Genomic DNA, 18471 nt, shown 5'->3' with positions numbered 1-18471 from the left:
AGTGTTTGGGGACTAAAAAGCATGACAAAGTTTGTCTCTCTACTAGTTTTATTGTAACTCATGAAAAAGAGCAGAAGTAGGATTTGTGGGACCTTGTATGATGTAGATGTACAGACACTTGAAATAGCAAGCTAACTCCTTAAAAGACAAAAAAGACAGAGGCTAGTCAGGTCAGAGCTATTCCCCTTAATGATCCCAAAATATAATGAATTTTGTATTTGGCTTTGAAAAAATGTTAGAAGCCTCTGATTAAATGTCATCTTACACAGGCGAAGAAATGCAAGAGACAAGAGACAAAATCCAGAGTGATAGGTTCAAGATCAGGAACAAACGATGGTCTGGCTGGAGAAATGGGTGGTGGAAGAGGAGAAGGTGCAAGGGGATGGCAAGATGGAGGAAGAGAAGCTTCATTAAAGTTGTGGCTGGGAGGAAGATGAGGGCAGGTTTAATGTGAGCTAAGCAGTGAACATGGCAGGTTAGCAAATAGCTACTAGTTAGTAAGGAATGGCCTAAATCTAAGAACTGGACAGCTGACAGGTGGACACAGAGTAGTTATGAGCTCGGTGAGGCTCGCAATTAGTGGGCAAAGCATGAATTAGATCAGAGATGTAGTGAAACAAGGATTACTCAGCTGGCTGAGTCAGCTTGACCTGGTTAGATTCGCCCTTAGCATTAGTGTCACTTATGCTAACTGAAAGATCTGGTAAATAGTGGAGAGTGAAGTTAGTGCATATGTGCACAGGGACTTGATTAGTGGCTGTATGTAAGTTGACTGGATGAGCAGTAACAATTGCAATGTCCTGTTAGAAAGAGAGACAAAAGAGGGGACTAAGAGTTATCGGGAAAGGGAAAACTGTAGAAAACAATAAGAACGAGGGGAAGCTACTGCCATCGGCACAGAAATGGCTAGACTACACCATATCACTTCAAAATTAATGGCTAGAAATAATGCATACTATATGTCAGAGCCAGGCTTTCTGTTACATAAATAGCAGGGGAAATCAAGAGTGCTTTCTCTCTATGTGATGTCCAGTGGGCTATGGTCTTGATAAATTGTGCTGACACAGGAAGCAGACATTTGGAGGGAGGAAAGGCATGGATATCAGTTTATCTTCATCCTGATTCAGCCTGTAGCTCTGCTGTCCTTCCCCAGACACACTGAATTTGGTTGTACTTAAATAAACTTGGGTTTTATCTCTAGTATTTTGGAATACAATTCTTCTCCGGAACACTCTTCTCTATTTCGAGCACCACGATACTTCATTCTCTGAGCTACCAAATTCCTTTTTTTACACTGACATGTACTCCAAATGTTTTTTGTTTGCTTGCAATTTTAACACATTTCTTTCTTCACTTTTTTTTTTTAAGAATACAACTTTTAATCAATATCACATCAAGTAATCTTTTTTGCAGCTCTTATAATTTACAGTTACATCTGGAATTATGTAGAAGGTGATGCTCTTAATGAGTTTGGCTTTGTATGTCACCAGAACAGATTTCAAATTGAACAACTGAGATGTAGATGAAATGCAGAATTTCTGCATTAATTAAACAGGCTGAACAAAAATATATTGAAGATTTAGGAATAACAATTCTTATACACATATGTCTGTTAGCACTTCAAATATAATTGAACAAACCATCATATATTAAAATGTGTTTTAAATACTTTGAATTTTTGCAGACAATGGATTTCTAAAGTCTGAATCCTACTCAGATAACCAAAGAAATGTGTTTCACGTCCTTTCTCTAAATTTGATCCTTCCTCTCATTCCAGTAAAGATTAAACTCAGTTTCTGCTATCCAATATATTCTCTTTCAGAGTTAGCCTGAGTTTTTTTTATTTATGTTTTATTATTGAAAAAGCTTAATTGATTTCTGTTCTCGAGAGGGATCACTGATCATTGGTTTGCCTCTTCTGCGGAGGCCTCTGTATTTACTTTAGTGAAGTCAGTACTTGAACACACCATCCTCTTGAAAGTATTCTTTACTTGAATTAATGTAAGGTAGTTTTCACTACCATGGAAGTGATCATGTGACCATACACCACTGCTTTTTTGTGCTAAATCCATATCATTTTGTGTGGCCTAGTTCACCAATGTTTTCTGCTTTTCACAGGATGTACCAGACTGTTAATTTCAACACTTCTAATGTCCCAGCTATCTCTCTGTTGGATTTTTTTTTCACATACAGTATAAATATTGCCTATTTCACTTGCTTTGATGGGTCTTTTGAGGATTCAAGGCAGAGGTTTCAGAATACAATCCTTGCAATCATTTCCTGACCTTTTACCTGCTTAATTGTTAAATTATTAATGAATAAATAATTTATATGTGTACATGAAACAGCTTTACAGTCATTTGTTCAACTACTTTTGGCCCCTTGCCTTCTTGCCTGAAGAAAGAATTATTCCACATGAAAGACATGGATGGAAAAAATAGCATAAAATTATTCCTATCTCTGGATAAATGTCAACCTTATGTCTATTGCCAAGTCTTTTGTGTCATGCCACTTTCTGAAAAGGTCGTGATACAGAGAAAAAAAAATACATAACTAGCTTCTTTAAAAAAAAAAAAAAAAGATACACCAATTTACTGTTTCCATGCAGAATTGTAGGCTCACAAACAGGGAATGGTAGTATCTATCGTACAGTCTGTTTGTTTCAGGTTTCTTTACTTCCTTAGACTAGCTCTCCTTCAATTAAGGAAGCAACCTGCATTTTCTGCGCCCAGGGCAACATCAGTGCTCTTTAGCATTTTGAGCCTGTGTTCGGGTTTAAGTAAGAGTCACACTGGGGCCCCACCTGCCTCCTCTGCAGCCTTGTATGGTTGCTGCTGTGAGAGCAAGTGGCAAAAGGTCCACAAATAATCATTTTACCTCTTCTTGCCTCTGGGCACTGTACATCACTCACAATCATGTTAACCACTAAAGTCGTCAGGCAAAAGCGGTACAAATTCACTTGATATGGCTTTTGCTGAGGTAAGAAACAGAGCAGGCAAAACAGGAAAACAATGCGTTGTTCTTTTTCTCTTCTGTCTGTGCATGTGTTTCTTTTTCCTTTTTTTCCAAATGAAATCTAATTTGTGAGGAGCTGTGGAGATTGGATTGAGCTGATAAAGTGACTTAATTTTCCACAGTTGACTTTTCTCTGGTCTAACCTTTACGTAAAGCCCTCAGGTCAAAGCTTTAATTATGGTCTAAAAATGACTACAGTGTATCCAACTGCTGCTTGAATACAACACACAGCTTCACCTTACTTATTTAAATTTTAATGAGGCAAACAACTTAATTAAGAAAACCGTATATTAATTTATTCATACAATATACTACAGCACATTATTACATTTTGCAGTTCACTTACTTCTAATTTTACCCTAATAACTTGAAGCGTGTTTGCCTTTTTTACCTGCCAAATTTCGAAAATATAAGTGCATTCATAAAGGCCAATGAGAATGTGCCAAACATCTGCAAAAAAGAGCTCTGTCTCAAACTATACAGCACGCTCCAAATTGGGATGAGACTGATAGACTCTGCGCATTGATTGATTAGATTGAGCGTGTTTGACGTCAGAAACGGCAAACAAATGATCCCATAAAAAGGGGAAACCTCCGTGGTGAAAAAAAGAAAAGAAAAACTGTGGGCACACAGCACCGACTGAGAGGTTTAGAGAGAGCCAAAACCATACTACCACTTCTGCCACAGAAGCTAAGTCAATACAGACTTCCGAGCCTGAAGATGCCGCTTTCAACCAGCTCCACATCCTCCACAAAGAGCGTCCGCAGAGCAGCGTCCGAGCTGGAGAGATCTGATTCCATCACGGTAAGAAATATTTTAGAAAACACAAGTTTGTTTTAAATTACAAACAGAAATCTGTGATTGTCTGTGGAGTCATCTGTTAAGAAAAATACTTTCAATGAATCACGGAAACTGTTGTATGGCACAAAGAAAACTTGGCAAGATGTTCATTACGCAGCGTCGCTGTCTGGCGCACATCTCAAACGAACAGCTTCCCAGGAAGGAAAAACAAATCCTGCACGTTTCAATTTTACAGTTGAAATCTGCTAAAATGTGTGCTGTGGTCGCTATTTACTCTTAGATATGTCGTAAGGTTTACCTTGATTGCATTGCCGATCTAATGCGCATTTGGAGATGTAAAGCGCACCCATCAAATATCAAGGGAGACATCCAAAAAGTAAGCAAAGCCCATCAGTTACGTCCATGTGGTGTCGTGTCTGTCTTTTCTTACAGTTAAATCGTAACAAGCAGAACTTTAATTTCTCTTTTTAAAACAGTCTCCAAGATTCGTCGGTAGACGGCAGAGCTTGATCGAGGACGCGCGCAAGGAGAGGGAAGCAGCCGCTGCAGCGGCAGAGGCTGCAGAGGCCAGTGAACAGATAGTGTTTGAGGAGGACGATGGAAAAGCACTCCTCAACATTTTCTTTACTTTAAGAAACTCCAAGACACCTGCGCTGTCGCGGACACTCAAGGTTTTCGAGGTAATCCATCACAATTTATTCTAATAGAGTTTTAAGGGGTAACTAAATATTTTAAAGATTTATTTTGATTTATATGTGACTATTTATTTTGTTTGTTAATAATTAATTTATGAATGCTTCATAAATTCACACTAAGCTACTGGATTTGCTCTTTTGCAAAGATTCCCATTGGTCGGTATTTGTGTCTAGTTGGTAATAATACAGTTATCAACATTTGCACTCTAATATTGTAGCTGTGACCCATTTTCTGGTGAGACAACAGGGTTGCAATAAGTGTGGGAAAATTAAAACCGGTTTTATAGTAGGTAAGTAGTCAAGATTCACAACAAGGTAATTGTAAAATGTTTTTTATTTTAGTGGAATATAGTGGATATGTAAAGGTTGAATAATATTTTATTGGCTATTGTTAAAGTTGGTTACACATTTTAGTCACACAGAAGTACCGAAAAAGGTCATGGAAGAAAACCATTTGGGAAAAAAAAAATCTATGTGTGGGTGGGGTGGGGGGTTATTCCATGTTTTGAACAGGAAAGTGTGCATCCAGAATCAGTTATTGTGCTTCACAAATACTTCTCACCTCTGGATCTCTGCTACCACAGTCACATCTCAGCTTGCTGACTGTATTTCAGACATTTGAAGCTAAGATTCACCATCTGGAGACGCGACCATGCCGGAAGGTCAAAGACACCCTGGAGGGCCTGGAGTACTTTGTCCGCTGTGAGGTGCACCTCTCAGATGTCAGTACCCTGATCAGCTCCATAAAGAGGAACGCAGAGGATGTCAAAACCACCAAAGAAGTCAAATGTAACTGATGAAATAATTGCGAAACATTTTAAATAGTCTGTAGAAGTGAGCAAAAAACAGAACAGTTTATTTTTTTCTCCCCGTTTTCTCAACTAGTCCACTGGTTCCCAAAGAAAATTGCAGATTTGGATAGGTGTCATCATCTGGTCACCAAATTTGATCCAGACTTAGACCATGACCATCCAGTAAGTAATGACATTGCCAAGAAGAAGAAATAATTGAATAGAAATAGCTGTCATTACTGGGCTTGTTACAGAAAATGTGATCTGTGTTTGGTATATTTGATTTAAACAGGGCTACACAGATCCTGCCTACAGACAGAGGAGGAGAATGATTGGTGACATTGCCTTCAGATACAGATAGTGAGATGGGCCTTTTCCTAAATACTGCACACACAACCATAAAAAATAGACATAAAATTGAAATGTAATAATTGTGTGCATATGTTTGTCCTCAGTGGGCACTCGATCCCCAGAGTGGAATACACAGAGGAGGAGATTGGCACATGGTACGGGGCTCTTTCACGCTAGTTTTTAATATTGATAATATAAGATATGAAAAGTTAAGTCTGAAGTAGCAGTGAGCATAAAATTATCATTTACAATGAACACAAAATGTTTTTATCTATTAAAATACATTTCACTGTTATGTTGTTTTACTGTCAACACATTGTGGTCTACCCACCAACCAGTTATTTGCATATGATTTGTCTTTTATGGATGCTTCGGTAAATTAACTTCAGATGGAGGGTGTCACAAGAATAAACTTGAGGTGACAGCTCGAGCTTGTCTGAATAAAAAACATATCCATAGCCTGAGAACAAAGTGTTGTTTGCAAGTTAATAGATGTTTATATTTTACTTGAACAGTTTAGGACAAAAAAAAAGACCAGACCAAGTAGAAAAATTATAGCAATGTGCTTTTTCATAAGATTTATACGATACGAGAAAAACACAGCATAATAAAAAAGAGCTCTATAAATATGATGCAAGAAATAAATTGCTTGAAATAGTTAAACATTGCAGGATAAATCCAATTTAAACACTGTTAATTAGCAGGCGCATAACACTAACCATAACTCTAAAACTACACTGCAGTTTTGCTTATTTCCAGTTTTTCCAAGATTTTGATTTTAATAAATGAAATCTCAATTTTTATGTAATTAAATCTTGATTTAGGCGAGAAGTATATTCAACCCTGAGGGACTTGTACACCACCCATGCCTGCGGTGAATACCTTGAGGCTTTTTGTCTCCTAGAAAGGCATTGTGGGTACAGCCCAGACAACATTCCCCAGCTGGAAGATGTGTCACGCTTCCTCAAAGGTAAAAATGGGATAAGACAAAATGAAAAGAAAAGATACGTAAATACAGACGCTTAGCGAATGTCGACTCCACCTATCAGGATTTGATTCTCGCTCTCTCTCTCTCTCTCTTGCTTACTGTCCCTTCACCACCATCCCCCTGAACACACATGCAGAGCGCACAGGATTTGCGCTGCGTCCAGTGGCGGGCCTGCTCTCAGCCAGAGATTTTCTGGCCAGTTTGGCATTCCGAGTGTTCCAGTGCACCCAGTACATCCGACATGCTTCCTCCCCCATGCACTCCCCAGAACCGTGAGTACTACTGTGACTCTTTTGGCTTTGTGCTTCAACTAATTATAAAGTATACAATCAGAAATAACTCCATAAAAACAAATGCAAGTGAAATTACACATAGCATCTGCTAATAGCAACAACAATTCATATTAAAAAGCTGCCATATGCAAAAGCTGTTGTGTTTATGTAATTATTTTAAGATTCGATATGTTTTTCTTTAGAGAACAGGCTTGCTTTCATTCTGTAACTGTTATGTAATCAGATTGAATTTCCAGTTTGTGATCATAAAGTCTGCATCCAATCAAACTGAACTGTGTGGTGTTTTTCATTCAAGATCAAACATTGTCGTGAATTGAAATAACTTTTGCTTTCTCTTCAGTGACTGCGTCCATGAATTACTGGGCCACGTACCCATGCTGGCTGATCGCACTTTTGCCCAGTTTTCACAGGTTAGTGCTGAAGAGATTAACAGCCTTACAGATCATTCAGTTCTTTTGTGCTATTTAGCAAGAACTGATCTATTATTTTCCACAGAACCTTGGTTTGGCTTCACTGGGGGCATCGGATGAAGATATTGAGAAACTGTCCACAGTAAGACTTTTGTCTTCGAACACAAACAACACATACAAACTGTATAAATATAACTGCAGTGAAGTTTGGGGTTGAACCTCATGTTGCCAGCCCATCTCCCAACAGAGACACACACACACACATGCTCCCACCCTTCTTAGCCTGGGCTTCGAGCACGAACTAAGATACATATCCCATATAGTAAACAATGGAATTAACTATTGCTAAAATATCTTTGAAAATGCATTACTTTGGACAGCCTCTTGTCTAAAATCTAACATGTAACTAATGCACTGATTGTCCATACTTCTTCTCAGTCACCTGCTTTCTGTTTTTCCATCAGCTGTACTGGTTCACGGTCGAGTATGGCTTATGTAAACAAAATGGTGAGGTGAGGGCTTATGGAGCTGGGCTGCTTTCCTCTTATGGTGAACTTGTGGTACGTTCAAACTTTTTTTTTCCTTTAATGCAGCACACACAGACAGCTGTTAGCTAATTCTCCATTTTTTTAAACTTCCAGCACTCTCTGTCTGATGAACCAGAGACAAGAGAGTTTGATCCAGAGGCTGCAGCAGTGCAGCCCTATCAAGACCAGACATACCAGCCTGTTTACTTTATTTCTGAGAGTTTTTCAGATGCCAAGGAGAAATTCAGGTACTGCTCTTTATCATACCAGACATACACATACATAAGAACATACAGAACTGATAAAAAAATGTAAAAAAACAACAACAACGAAAAACAACAAAGAGAGAGGTTATGTGAGGACGAGGTCAGAGAACAGCCAGCCAACCCCCGAGGCCACAAACTATTGTAGGTCAGCCATAGCAGCCAGAAGACAGCTGTTCCTAATGTAGTCTTCCTTACCGAGGCAAAAGTCTGGAGTTTTATTTGGCAAACAGATCAAATGCTGCCCTGCAAAACAAGTAGCTTAAGTGAGTGTTTTCACAATATTCAGCCTCTAGTAGAATGCAGCACATGACATCCCCGACACACTGGATGAGAAAATACCCGCACTGGAATGTTTGAAAGAGCACAGAGAACATTGTGAGCATCATTACATAGGAGTGTTTTCTTTATGTTGTGGAATCCACAGTCTCAATAATTTGCATGCATGTACAACATGGCAAATTATAACACAAGGACAATTTGCAGGCTTGGTTGCTTTAGTCCATACTTTCAGTTGGAGCAAAAAGACAGCCCCATTTGAGATCTTTAAGTTTCTGACTTCTTTACATCTTTACAATTTTGACCAGGGCTTATGTAGCTGGCATCAAGCGTCCCTTCTCAGTCAGATTTGATCCATATACCAGCAGTGTTGAAGTACTGGACAACCCAGTGAAGATCCAAGGAGGCCTGGAAGGTGTGAAGGATGAGCTTAAAGTGCTGACAGACGCCCTAAGTGTGCTATCGTGATGATGCGCTGTCTTTCACCATCCGCCTGTTGTTTGCTTTTCTCTCAGCTGAGTCCACGCTGTTGAAGATTGCCAATGTGTTCATATTTCTGTGCCGTACCTGCTGTATGAATCTGAGTTTTGCTCGTTGTGGTTGGCTGGTTTTCCAGCAAGGTTGCAACCATTAAAACCTCAAAACTCAGCGCTGACAAAGTATCCAAAGATCTTAAATGCTTGCATTTGTGAAATGATGGGGTTTTACTGACTGGACCATTCATGCTTTTAAAGTTTGTTGTTTGAGAAATGTGTCAAATCTAGAGTCACATCAAGGGGAACTCTGATAATGAATGTATTAAAAGAAGACTATATAGCTATGGTATAGATATTTTGAAATTAAAGAATTATAATGGTGTATATTTGGATCGTTTATTTTATTTAGAAAAAAATCTGTAACTGCTCTGTCAAAAGCTTTATTTTCCAAATATGTGAATTTAGCATTTGAGTAATTAAATCCATGGCTTTCATATGCTGTTCTTGTCTTGCATTGTGTATTTTATGCTGGTTTCGTCTTGCAGTGTAAATGCATAATAAAAAGGGGGAGGGGAGAATCTATGTAATAACCTATTGATTAGAAACTATCAGATAATAAAGAACTGCAAATTAACATTCCACTATCGTTTCTGTGATTTATCAAGTTTTATTCCTACCGTTAAACTAAAAATATAAATAATTGTATTATATTTGATAGGTTTTTGCTCTTATCGCTGATGGGAAAACCTAGAAATACTTTGGCATGAATTATTATTTAACGACACCTGGCTGCTTCTTATGGAACGCCAGGACTGCCATAATGAATTAATTAAATACACCATTAAATAATTAATTAAATGTGTCAATAATTAATTAATTACATGTATCATAACTATTTATTTAATTAATTAATTCCAATTTTAATTAATTATTGCCACATTAATTATTTAATGGTGTATTTAATTAATTCATTATGGCAGTCCTGGCGTTCTATAGATTCTTGCTTTACATTTGTCTATCGCAAGAGGGAGCTGTCTAGCTGTTTTGGCCTGCCTCGTCATAAAATCACAGCATATTTATTGAATTTTTTTGAGAGAATAAATCTTCTTAAGGTTCTCTTCCTGTCACCAATCTCTGCTTTGAGACGTTATTCGGTCTTAAAAACAAGCTAAAGCTCACAAACAACCCCAAGATATTTTAATGACACTAAATGCACTATAGAAACTCTATTTAATGTGCTTTATTGAAAATAAATAAATAAATCAGAAATCAGCCATTTTTGAAACTGTTATTCTGCATAATCATCGCTAATATATAAATTAAGTTTATATATTATCTACTTTTAAAAGATCTACTTTTTACAGTGTGTGCTGTTTTGAAATAACCCTGAGAAATGCTGTGCATAAGAGAGAAATGTTAAGCTGTGAAAGAGAACACGAGTTTGCTGGGACACGCTTCCTTCTGTTCAGGTAAGAAGATGCGATCAAATCCAGGATTCAACATTCCAGCACAAAAGCTGGAAAGCCGAAAGCTGGAGGACAAACAAACGGAGGTACCGTAACCTGACCAGCAGGTGTCAATATGAGTCTGAAGACACGTCCAGATCTTTACCTTCACCAGAACACACACTGAAATAAGGGGACCCTCGAAGAGTTTTATAAAGCATAACGTGAATGTGCGTGTTTATATGCTAAAATCAGATTTTCAAAGTATGGATCACTCTTTGTCTCCTCTGATGGTACCTGTTCAATATCTGCATAAAGTAGTGCTGCTGGACTGTATGATGCATATTTGTCATAATGTGCATACTAATGCATTAGTAAAGCTCTCCATCATATGACCATCCATCATATGTGTGGCTTGAGACATGCCTGCATCTACTTTCCCACTTGGTGTCCCGCTGCATCCGCTTTCTACTGCATGATCCCCCAGTTTTATCTCCCTTTCACTGTCAGGCACCTTTGACCCCAGTGCCTGCATCTAAGCAGTCTGAGGGAAGCCGCAAACCTTGGCCACAGTGATTCCACTGAATGTTAATCTTAATTACAGCAGGGCGGAGACATTGACATTTTTCTTGGAGTCGAAGGAATTACCCCTATTCTTGTTCAGTCTGCGTCCTGTGTGTAAACATTGTGATTGTAGGTTACAGTGCGTAAACGTGGAAAATGCCCATGGAAGTGTTCCATATTTTGTGACTCTCACCCTCTTATTCTCCCTTCAAGCACTTTCATGAAACGTCTCTGGGCCTTCTTTTTTTTTCATGGGCGAAGAGGAGGAGCAAGGGGTGGGGTGGGTGTAAGGGGCGTGCTTTAGTATATAATACCTCTCCCTGAGAAGTTTTGCCTGTCGCCTAGTCTTTGGGACAGCTTCTCACTCACCATCTCTATAGTTTAACCAACTGGGAAACTAACTCACCTGCAATTTCTCCAACCAAATAACTCCCAACGTTTTGACTACTGCCATCTGACATGGAAACCCAGCAAAGATACGGACATCACTCACTTTGCCACACCTGCCGGAGAACGCAGAACAGCCGAATGAAGGTAACCAAAGAACAAGCAAATTGTTTTATACTCTCCGGCTCTGCCGTGTGCGTAATGAAAGACGTCTGACAGGGTTATAGCGGAGTTGTCTTGGTTTTATAAGTAGGAAAACCAGTTCGGGTTCTGTAGATGCAGTGCTCGCATCAGTTTTGTGCAGTATGAGAACCGGGACATCTTTTGATTTGTATGCAGCAGAGAAAGTTCAAGATGCATAAACGGCGAGGAGAAGCTTTGAGGCATTTGGGATAGAAAAAGAACAAGTAATTTTAGTCTTCTCGCGCCTGGATGGTGTCGTGGACACGGAGCAAACAGCTGATTTTTTTTTACCGGCAGATAGGGGGCGGCAGGTTTGAGGGTCAGTGAGCTCATTCCGGGGTGAGCAAAGGGAAAATATATGCTGAGTTTGGTGTTTTCGGCTAGTTAACTATCGAGCAGCCTTGCAACTTCAGGAGGATTGTGTAAGAGTGGAAAGCTGGTGATACTGGCAACTTGTTTTTTCCTCCAGAATAAGCACTTCTTCAGGTGCGACAGACATGACAGCAGCTGATAATAGCGGGCGGGGAAGGTGAAGAGTGGGTCTGCATATTGCGACATGATTTGAGATGATTTTCTTTTTCTGAATTTCTACTTTGTCGAACATTTGAGCACGTACACCGTACACAGCGGGAGCCTGTGATGAAGACTGTACCCTCTTCGTCTGAAAAAAACAAAAAAAACAAAAAACAAAAAAAAACAAAAAAACCAGTGGCTGATTTTGATTAAAAAATGGTATTTAAAAATGTCATTAACTGTTATTTCGTTAATGATTTCTGTATGCCACAACTTTCTGCATGTCATGGCTACATTTGGTGACCCCCATGCTTCATTCCGCAGGTCAAGAGGATGTCTTCGACGAGTCGCGCGCTGCTCTTTGCACTGGCCCTGACGCTCTACGTAGTGGAAATGGCCTCGGCGGAGACGCTGTGTGGGGGAGAACTGGTGGATGCGCTGCAGTTTGTCTGTGAAGACAGAGGCTTTTATTTCAGTAGGTTTCAAAGCATTACAAGTTTTCACGATGGGCTGTGTGAATGCTCATTTGCCTGTTGAATCTCTCTGTTGTTCGCTTGCACACATCTGTTTGGAGCAGAGGTGGGAAGTAACGAAGTACAAATACTTCGTTACTGTACTCGATTAGAATTTTCAGGTAAAACTTTTGCTCCCTACATTTTTAAACACATATCTGTACTTTCTACTCCTTACATTTTCAAAACAAGCTAGCGACTTTTGCTTTAATCCATTTGACGGTGGTTATTATTTAACGTCTTTGAGCCTTCAAACATCAAACCGCAATCACATTTGCGTATTAATCACCAGTGGATGTCGCACAAAAAGAGATGAAAGAGGCAAAAGCGAGTACCACAGTCAGTGGTTAAAGTTGGAAGGGTTTTTTTTTTATTTGTTTCTTTTTTTTTTTCAACTTGTTTAGGACAAACAGGTGAGTTTGCTGTACTGTGATGGATTTTAAGTAAAGAACAATGTGTGACTGGTACACAGTGGCTGTGTGCTCATGGTCAGAGGGAGGTTACATCAAGTGCAGCTGGTGGGATTTATTCACTGAATTCTACCTTCATATCAACTGTATATTGTCTAATATAAGGACAGCATAAACAGTGGATGGAAATCAGCGAGGACAATTTATGCAACATCTGCTGACATCTTGTTGAATTCAGCAAAGACCAGTAAACCTCAGAGCAGCAGCAGCAGTACAGATCAGCTAATCACAGCCTGTACACAAAGAAAATCTACTGGAGCTCTCAATAGAAATTCTCGTGAGTTGTGACTCTTTCCCCCACACTGAGCCATTACAGCCGATTTTAGGATCCCCCACCTGCTGAATCCCACTTTAACCTCTTCCCTACTCATTTTCCTGTTTAAAACCATCTACAATGTAGGCAACAGAAAATAGAGAGACTTTTTATTTTCCTCCTTTTTCTCTAAAATTCAGACTGAAATTCTGCATTCCTATCTACCAATATTATTTAATTATTACATTAGTATCACACAAGGTTCAGTGAGCTTTGCACAAAAATAACTGGTAGAAATATTCCTCAAAGAGCTACTTTTACTTTCTTACTTTGAGATAATTTCAGAGCCTGTACTTTTTCACTTTTACTTGAGTAAAGAAGTAGCTTCAGTACTTCAACTTTTACTGGAGTATTTTTTTAACACTAGTGTCTGTACTTCTACTTAAGTACAGAATGCCTGTACTTTTGCCACCTCTGGTTTGGAGAGCTGAGACTGTGCTGCGGTTGTGTGGTATGCGTGTTTGCTATTTTTCTTTCTCACGCACTCACTCACACTAGCGCGTGCGCATACACACAGGGGGAGATTATAGCCAGCTGTGTGTCTCAAGACCTGGTCCAGGCTTCTCTCTCTGCTGAGTCTGCTTACAGCCCATACCTCTCATTGCATATGAAAGACTGGTGAACTGCAAAGGCACACACACACTGGCGACACAATAGGCTGCTTGTTTACCAGTAAAGTAATAGCACCCCATGAGGCATACCAGTCACCTCAGCAATAGTGTTCCCAGGCCAGGAGACCACACTGATGAGTTGGTTGAGGTGGGGGGTTGTTGATGTCAGGCTAAGAGAAGAGCTCATCAATTCTAATCATTGCTTCCATGAAGATGGAGTAATTGTAAAGCAGTGTTTGAGGAAGCATTGTGGTAGCTGTTAATCCTAAACTGCGAAAGCCTCTGTTCGCACAGTCTGCACTGTTTGTGACATACATAACTTCACCTTCCTCTCAATAATCTGATTTCAAACACTTCAGCTGAAAAAAAAACAATTTTAGCTGTTGCTTTGAAAATCAAGGTGTTTTCTTTGTGTGCTGCTTGCCACAGCAGCTTCTTTACCAATCAGGAAGATCGTTATCCAATTTGGGCCAACATAGATGTGCTCCCTTCTCTTTGTCCCCCCACCCCCTACAGCACATTTTCGTTTTCTTCTGCTATCAAATCTGGCCATCCCATGAGATTTCTCAAACATTGTTTGGGTCACAGGACAGCAAACAAGGCCTTTATTCATTGTGGATAATGTTCTCCTGTGCAACATGCTAACCATCCAACCCTTTTTTTCTATACCTTTCTCTCTCTTGCTTTAGCCCTCTTTTCTTATGCATTCTTTACCTCTGTTTTGACCCTCACATTCCCTGTCTGCACCCATCCCCTTTCTCCTGATATCTCTACTTCCCTACTGTTCCTCTCTCCTCAGCGTATTTATCTCTGCTGACTTGGCAGAGAACAAGGTCAAAGAAGAGTTTTCCATTTTATATATTTTGCTATGCCTAATATACCTGAGAGCTTAGATGTCTTTGCTGCTCCCCTTTGGTCTCTACAGCACAGGGTGTTTACTTGTGTATTCACTCATTTAAGGACTTCCAGATAGCCCTAATCAGATTATCCTCTACAAACAAAAAGATTTGTTGCAGTTGGCCATAGAGTTCCTTTTATCCTCTTTGCTCCAAGGGCTGCTATGACTGTCGAAGTAATCCTGCAAAAACAACCTTGATTCATTACTGATGTTGTGTTTGCAGTCCCTAACCTCTACGTCTTCACTCCTTTTTGTATTTTTCCTCAGGTAGGCCAACCAGCAGGGGTAACAACCGACGCCCCCAGACCCGTGGGATTGTAGAGGAGTGTTGTTTCCGTAGCTGTGACCTCAACCTACTGGAGCAGTACTGTGCCAAACCTGCCAAGTCCGAAAGGGACGTGTCAGCCACCTCTCTACAGGTCATACCGGTGATGCCCGCACTAAAACAGGTACGTCTAAGCAACAACAACAACAGGCCAGTATGGGAAATAGTGCTAATCCCAGCTCTATCTGTCCTCCCATCTCCTGTGCCCCCATTCACCTCTGAGCCTAGCCCCTATGTCACTGACTCTTGAGTACAGTGTACCCATGCTAACGCAGTTATATCTAGTTAATTGGCCAATGGAAAGCACTCAACTTACAAAGAAAGTGCTGACAGTCATGGAAAACATCACAAAAGTCATAACACGTTATATTCAGGAAAAGGGGGTGTGTTAAGTGCGTATATGTCCTGTAAGATGGTGGACAAAATGTATTTGTGCCTGTCCCGAACCACCAAAGCTCTTCTGAAATATGTCACAGACATGCGGAAGAGTTTCAGATCTTTTTAATGGATTCACAAGAGCAGTTGCTTGCCAGACCTCTTAAAGCCAGTTAAACTTTTAAACAAGCCTAAAAAAGATGTTTTTGTTTTGACTGCTCATAAAATCAGTACTGGTGGCATGACACTGCTAAAAATGTATAGATATAAATACCGTTACTGAGGAAAGTAATAGGCATTTGAAAGAAAGAAAGAAAGAAAGAAAGAAAGAAAGAAAGAAAGAAAGAAAGAAAGAAAGAAAGAAAGAACGAAAATAAAAGGCTGTTAGGGACTTAGTTTGGACATGTCTCTAGTTTTTCTGTGTTGGGAGAGTTGATGGGTACAGCCTGCTCTGAGGGCCAGCTGTTCTTGGGCTATTGAGAAGGCCTGGAGTGAATGAAGGGGGATAAACACTCTTCAAGTGGCAGGACCAAAACAAGCCATTCAGATCTAGCACTGGCTACTCACGCATAAATTCTAGCTTCATTGCGACCCCTCCTGCTTTGTCCCTGGTGCTCAAGACAACACCTAGCATTGTTTAAAGGAGTCTTCTGCGTAAGAATTGAAGTTTGTGAATTGTGTTTGTATGCATTTCTGTGAAGGCTACAAAGTTCAATGAGTGGCTGAGTGAGTGCCGGCTCCTCATATGTATATGAGACAAGTGACCGCCCTTCCCTTTGACATTATGTTAAAGAGGCTGAACTAGGCGCTTGTTGACAGCTTCTCCCAGTCAAGGAAACTAAAACAAGGACAAGGCGAATCTGTTATGACGTTCAGCACTCTAAGAATGACATTTGATTTCCGTTTCACTGGCCCAAAAATGACTGAATGTTTTCACATAATAAACAAGGCTTTCCTCCATTGTAATAAGCACTTGAACAATATCTTATCACCCTAATGAACTGACTCCCTCTTTTCCCTTTTCTCCTCTATTTTCGCCCGCACGCCACAATAGGAAGTCCCGAAGAAGCAACATGTGACCGTGAAGTATTCCAAATACGAGGTGTGGCAGAGGAAGGCGGCCCAGCGGCTCCGGAGGGGTGTCCCCGCCATTCTGAGGGCCAGAAAGTTTAAGAGGCACGCGGAGAAGATTAAAGCCAAGGAGCAGGCTATCTTCCACAGGCCCCTGATCAGCCTTCCTAGCAAGCTGCCTCCCGTGTTGCTCACCACGGACAACTTTGTCAGCCACAAATGAGCCCGCTGCCAGCCCTTTGCACAGACAAGAGTTTTGAGGGTGAAAAAAAGACTAGGGGATTATAGCTTTGTCTCTGACGTCATTTCTGTGGCAGTCCTCTTTGACCTCCCCTGCCCTGTCCGAGCTCACCAATCCCTCCCCCTGCACATATCCACTACGTCTTGAACCCCTGGCCCTTTTCTAATGCCCCCCCTTCCCCCCGAACTCCCCCCTCCCCACCAGCCCACCCTCCTCTGGCACACAGACATGCCTTCACATTCTTCCTGTCTGAACTCTTTCTCTCCCACTCTCTTTCAGTCACAGATACAAAAGGCACAAACACAAATGTCGAACAAAAAGTTAACAATTCGGCTGAATGTGGTTCAGGTGGATCCTTAAGCAAAAGACAAAAAGAGAAGGGAAAAAGAAGATGAAAGAGATCTGTCGTTTGCAAGTGTCAAGAGGACACCTAGCGGAATGTTTTTTGTCCTTGTGGAAGACAACTGAAAGTGAAGAGCTGCTTGCATGAAAGAATCCATTCCACATCATTTTTCCTGAGGCGAAAAGAAAATCTCTGTTAGTTCTTTAGTTTGCACCTCTACCTATAAAGGGACTTCCACACTGTAAGGAATTATTTTATAAAATTAGATTCCTGTTCCAGCACCTTTTGATCACAAACAAAAAGCAGAAAAGAGTCTGCAAAATTGCACATTGCCACGGATTACGTCAAAGTAAAGAAAAAAATGGCACTATTTTTTTATGAACAATGAACGTGTAGCTTAAAAAAATGTCATGGTGCTAGCTTTGGGAATGGACTCAAAGAAGAGGTGGAAAAGCACGTTTTTTTTTTCTTTGAATTAATAATTAAAGCTTTCCGTTTTAAGGAAAGTGTGACTTTTTTTAAATAAAATAAAGGATATGGGGGAGCTCCTGGCAGTGGCAATGTCAAGGGGGAAGAGTCACTGAGGAAAAATATGGGCTGTGTTGGCATCTAGGCTCATGGTGAGTGCTAGCGGCTGCTATTTACTAGTTTGCCAGCATAAGCAGCAAGGGATGACCCGAGACCAAGTCCCTGTTCCTCCTGTCCCTCTGAGGCTGCTGGACACATGGAGCACTATGGGGACACATACGGGACACCATGGACCACCTGGATTGGGACAGTACTATAGTTTGGGGACAGTACTTCCTGTTTGCCATGGCTTTGTGGACTGTTCTGGCAGGAAGTAACATGGCATGGACTAAGAACAAGTGGGATAATGATGATTATATTTTATTTTTTGTCTTTTTTCATATCAATGTTTCAATGAAAAAAAAAAAAGGAAAACCCTGTCAGTTTCTGGTACCGTGACATTCCTGTTTTTCCAAGTTAGGCTTTTTTTTATTGTTATGATGTTATTTTACAGTTATAAAGAAAGGGAAAAAACAGCAATAATGTCAACTAACATTTTATTTTTATTGTATATCAGTAGTATTCACATGCTTTTGCCTGAAAACAAATACTTGAAACTATATTTATATATATACACGTCTACATGTATATATATATATCTATATATATATCTATATCTATATATATATCTATATCTATATATATATCTATATATATCTATATATATATATATATATATCTATATCTATATATATCTATATCTATATATATATATCTATATATATATATATATATATATGTATGTATGTGTGTATATGTGTATA

General features: G+C 39.9%; 2 protein-coding genes across 3 annotated transcripts; both read left to right on the top strand.

Annotated features, from left to right (window-relative positions):
• The first annotated feature begins 3636 nt into the window (after positions 1 to 3636).
• On the top strand, positions 3637 to 9504 carry th (tyrosine hydroxylase). Of its 2 annotated transcripts, XM_080876354.1 has the most exons (14): positions 3637 to 3819; positions 4097 to 4192; positions 4293 to 4496; positions 5126 to 5300; positions 5397 to 5485; positions 5595 to 5662; positions 5758 to 5808; positions 6478 to 6623; positions 6778 to 6913; positions 7275 to 7344; positions 7430 to 7486; positions 7809 to 7904; positions 7986 to 8119; positions 8722 to 9504. In XM_080876354.1, the coding sequence occupies exons 1-14, from the start codon at positions 3736 to 3738 to the stop codon at positions 8879 to 8881; spliced, it is 1566 nt and encodes a 521-aa protein (XP_080732480.1). In that variant the 5' UTR covers positions 3637 to 3735; the 3' UTR covers positions 8882 to 9504. The 2 variants fall into 2 exon arrangements, with proteins under 2 accessions (XP_080732480.1, XP_080732481.1); XM_080876355.1 differs by lacking the exon at positions 4097 to 4192.
• A 1722-nt stretch (positions 9505 to 11226) lies between these two features.
• igf2b (insulin-like growth factor 2b) lies at positions 11227 to 18119 on the top strand. Its single transcript, XM_080864415.1, has 4 exons — positions 11227 to 11432; positions 12306 to 12460; positions 15057 to 15234; positions 16540 to 18119. The coding sequence occupies exons 1-4, from the start codon at positions 11358 to 11360 to the stop codon at positions 16777 to 16779; spliced, it is 648 nt and encodes a 215-aa protein (XP_080720541.1). The 5' UTR covers positions 11227 to 11357; the 3' UTR covers positions 16780 to 18119.
• The last annotated feature ends 352 nt before the right edge of the window (positions 18120 to 18471 follow it).

Source organism: Rhamphochromis sp. 'chilingali', assembly GCF_963969265.1.
Source record: "Rhamphochromis sp. 'chilingali' genome assembly, chromosome: 2".
Classification (NCBI taxonomy): Eukaryota; Metazoa; Chordata; class Actinopteri; order Cichliformes; family Cichlidae; genus Rhamphochromis; species Rhamphochromis sp. 'chilingali'.
This window is presented reverse-complemented; position numbering and strand designations above follow the sequence as displayed.

What these genes read in the sequence shown, in the direction of transcription:
- th (XM_080876354.1), top strand. Translation starts at nt 3,736, where the DNA reads ATGCCGCTTTCAACCAGCTCCACATCCTCCACAAAGAGCGTCCGCAGA. An exon ending in TGTGTCACGCTTCCTCAAAG is followed by an intron (nt 6,624 to 6,777) that starts GTAAAAATGGGA and finishes ACACACATGCAG; the next exon opens with AGCGCACAGGATTTGCGCTG. An exon ending in CTTTTGCCCAGTTTTCACAG is followed by an intron (nt 7,345 to 7,429) that starts GTTAGTGCTGAA and finishes TATTTTCCACAG; the next exon opens with AACCTTGGTTTGGCTTCACT.
- igf2b (XM_080864415.1), top strand. Translation starts at nt 11,358, where the DNA reads ATGGAAACCCAGCAAAGATACGGACATCACTCACTTTGCCACACCTGC. An exon ending in CGCAGAACAGCCGAATGAAG is followed by an intron (nt 11,433 to 12,305) that starts GTAACCAAAGAA and finishes TTCATTCCGCAG; the next exon opens with GTCAAGAGGATGTCTTCGAC. An exon ending in AGAGGCTTTTATTTCAGTAG is followed by an intron (nt 12,461 to 15,056) that starts GTTTCAAAGCAT and finishes TTCCTCAGGTAG; the next exon opens with GCCAACCAGCAGGGGTAACA.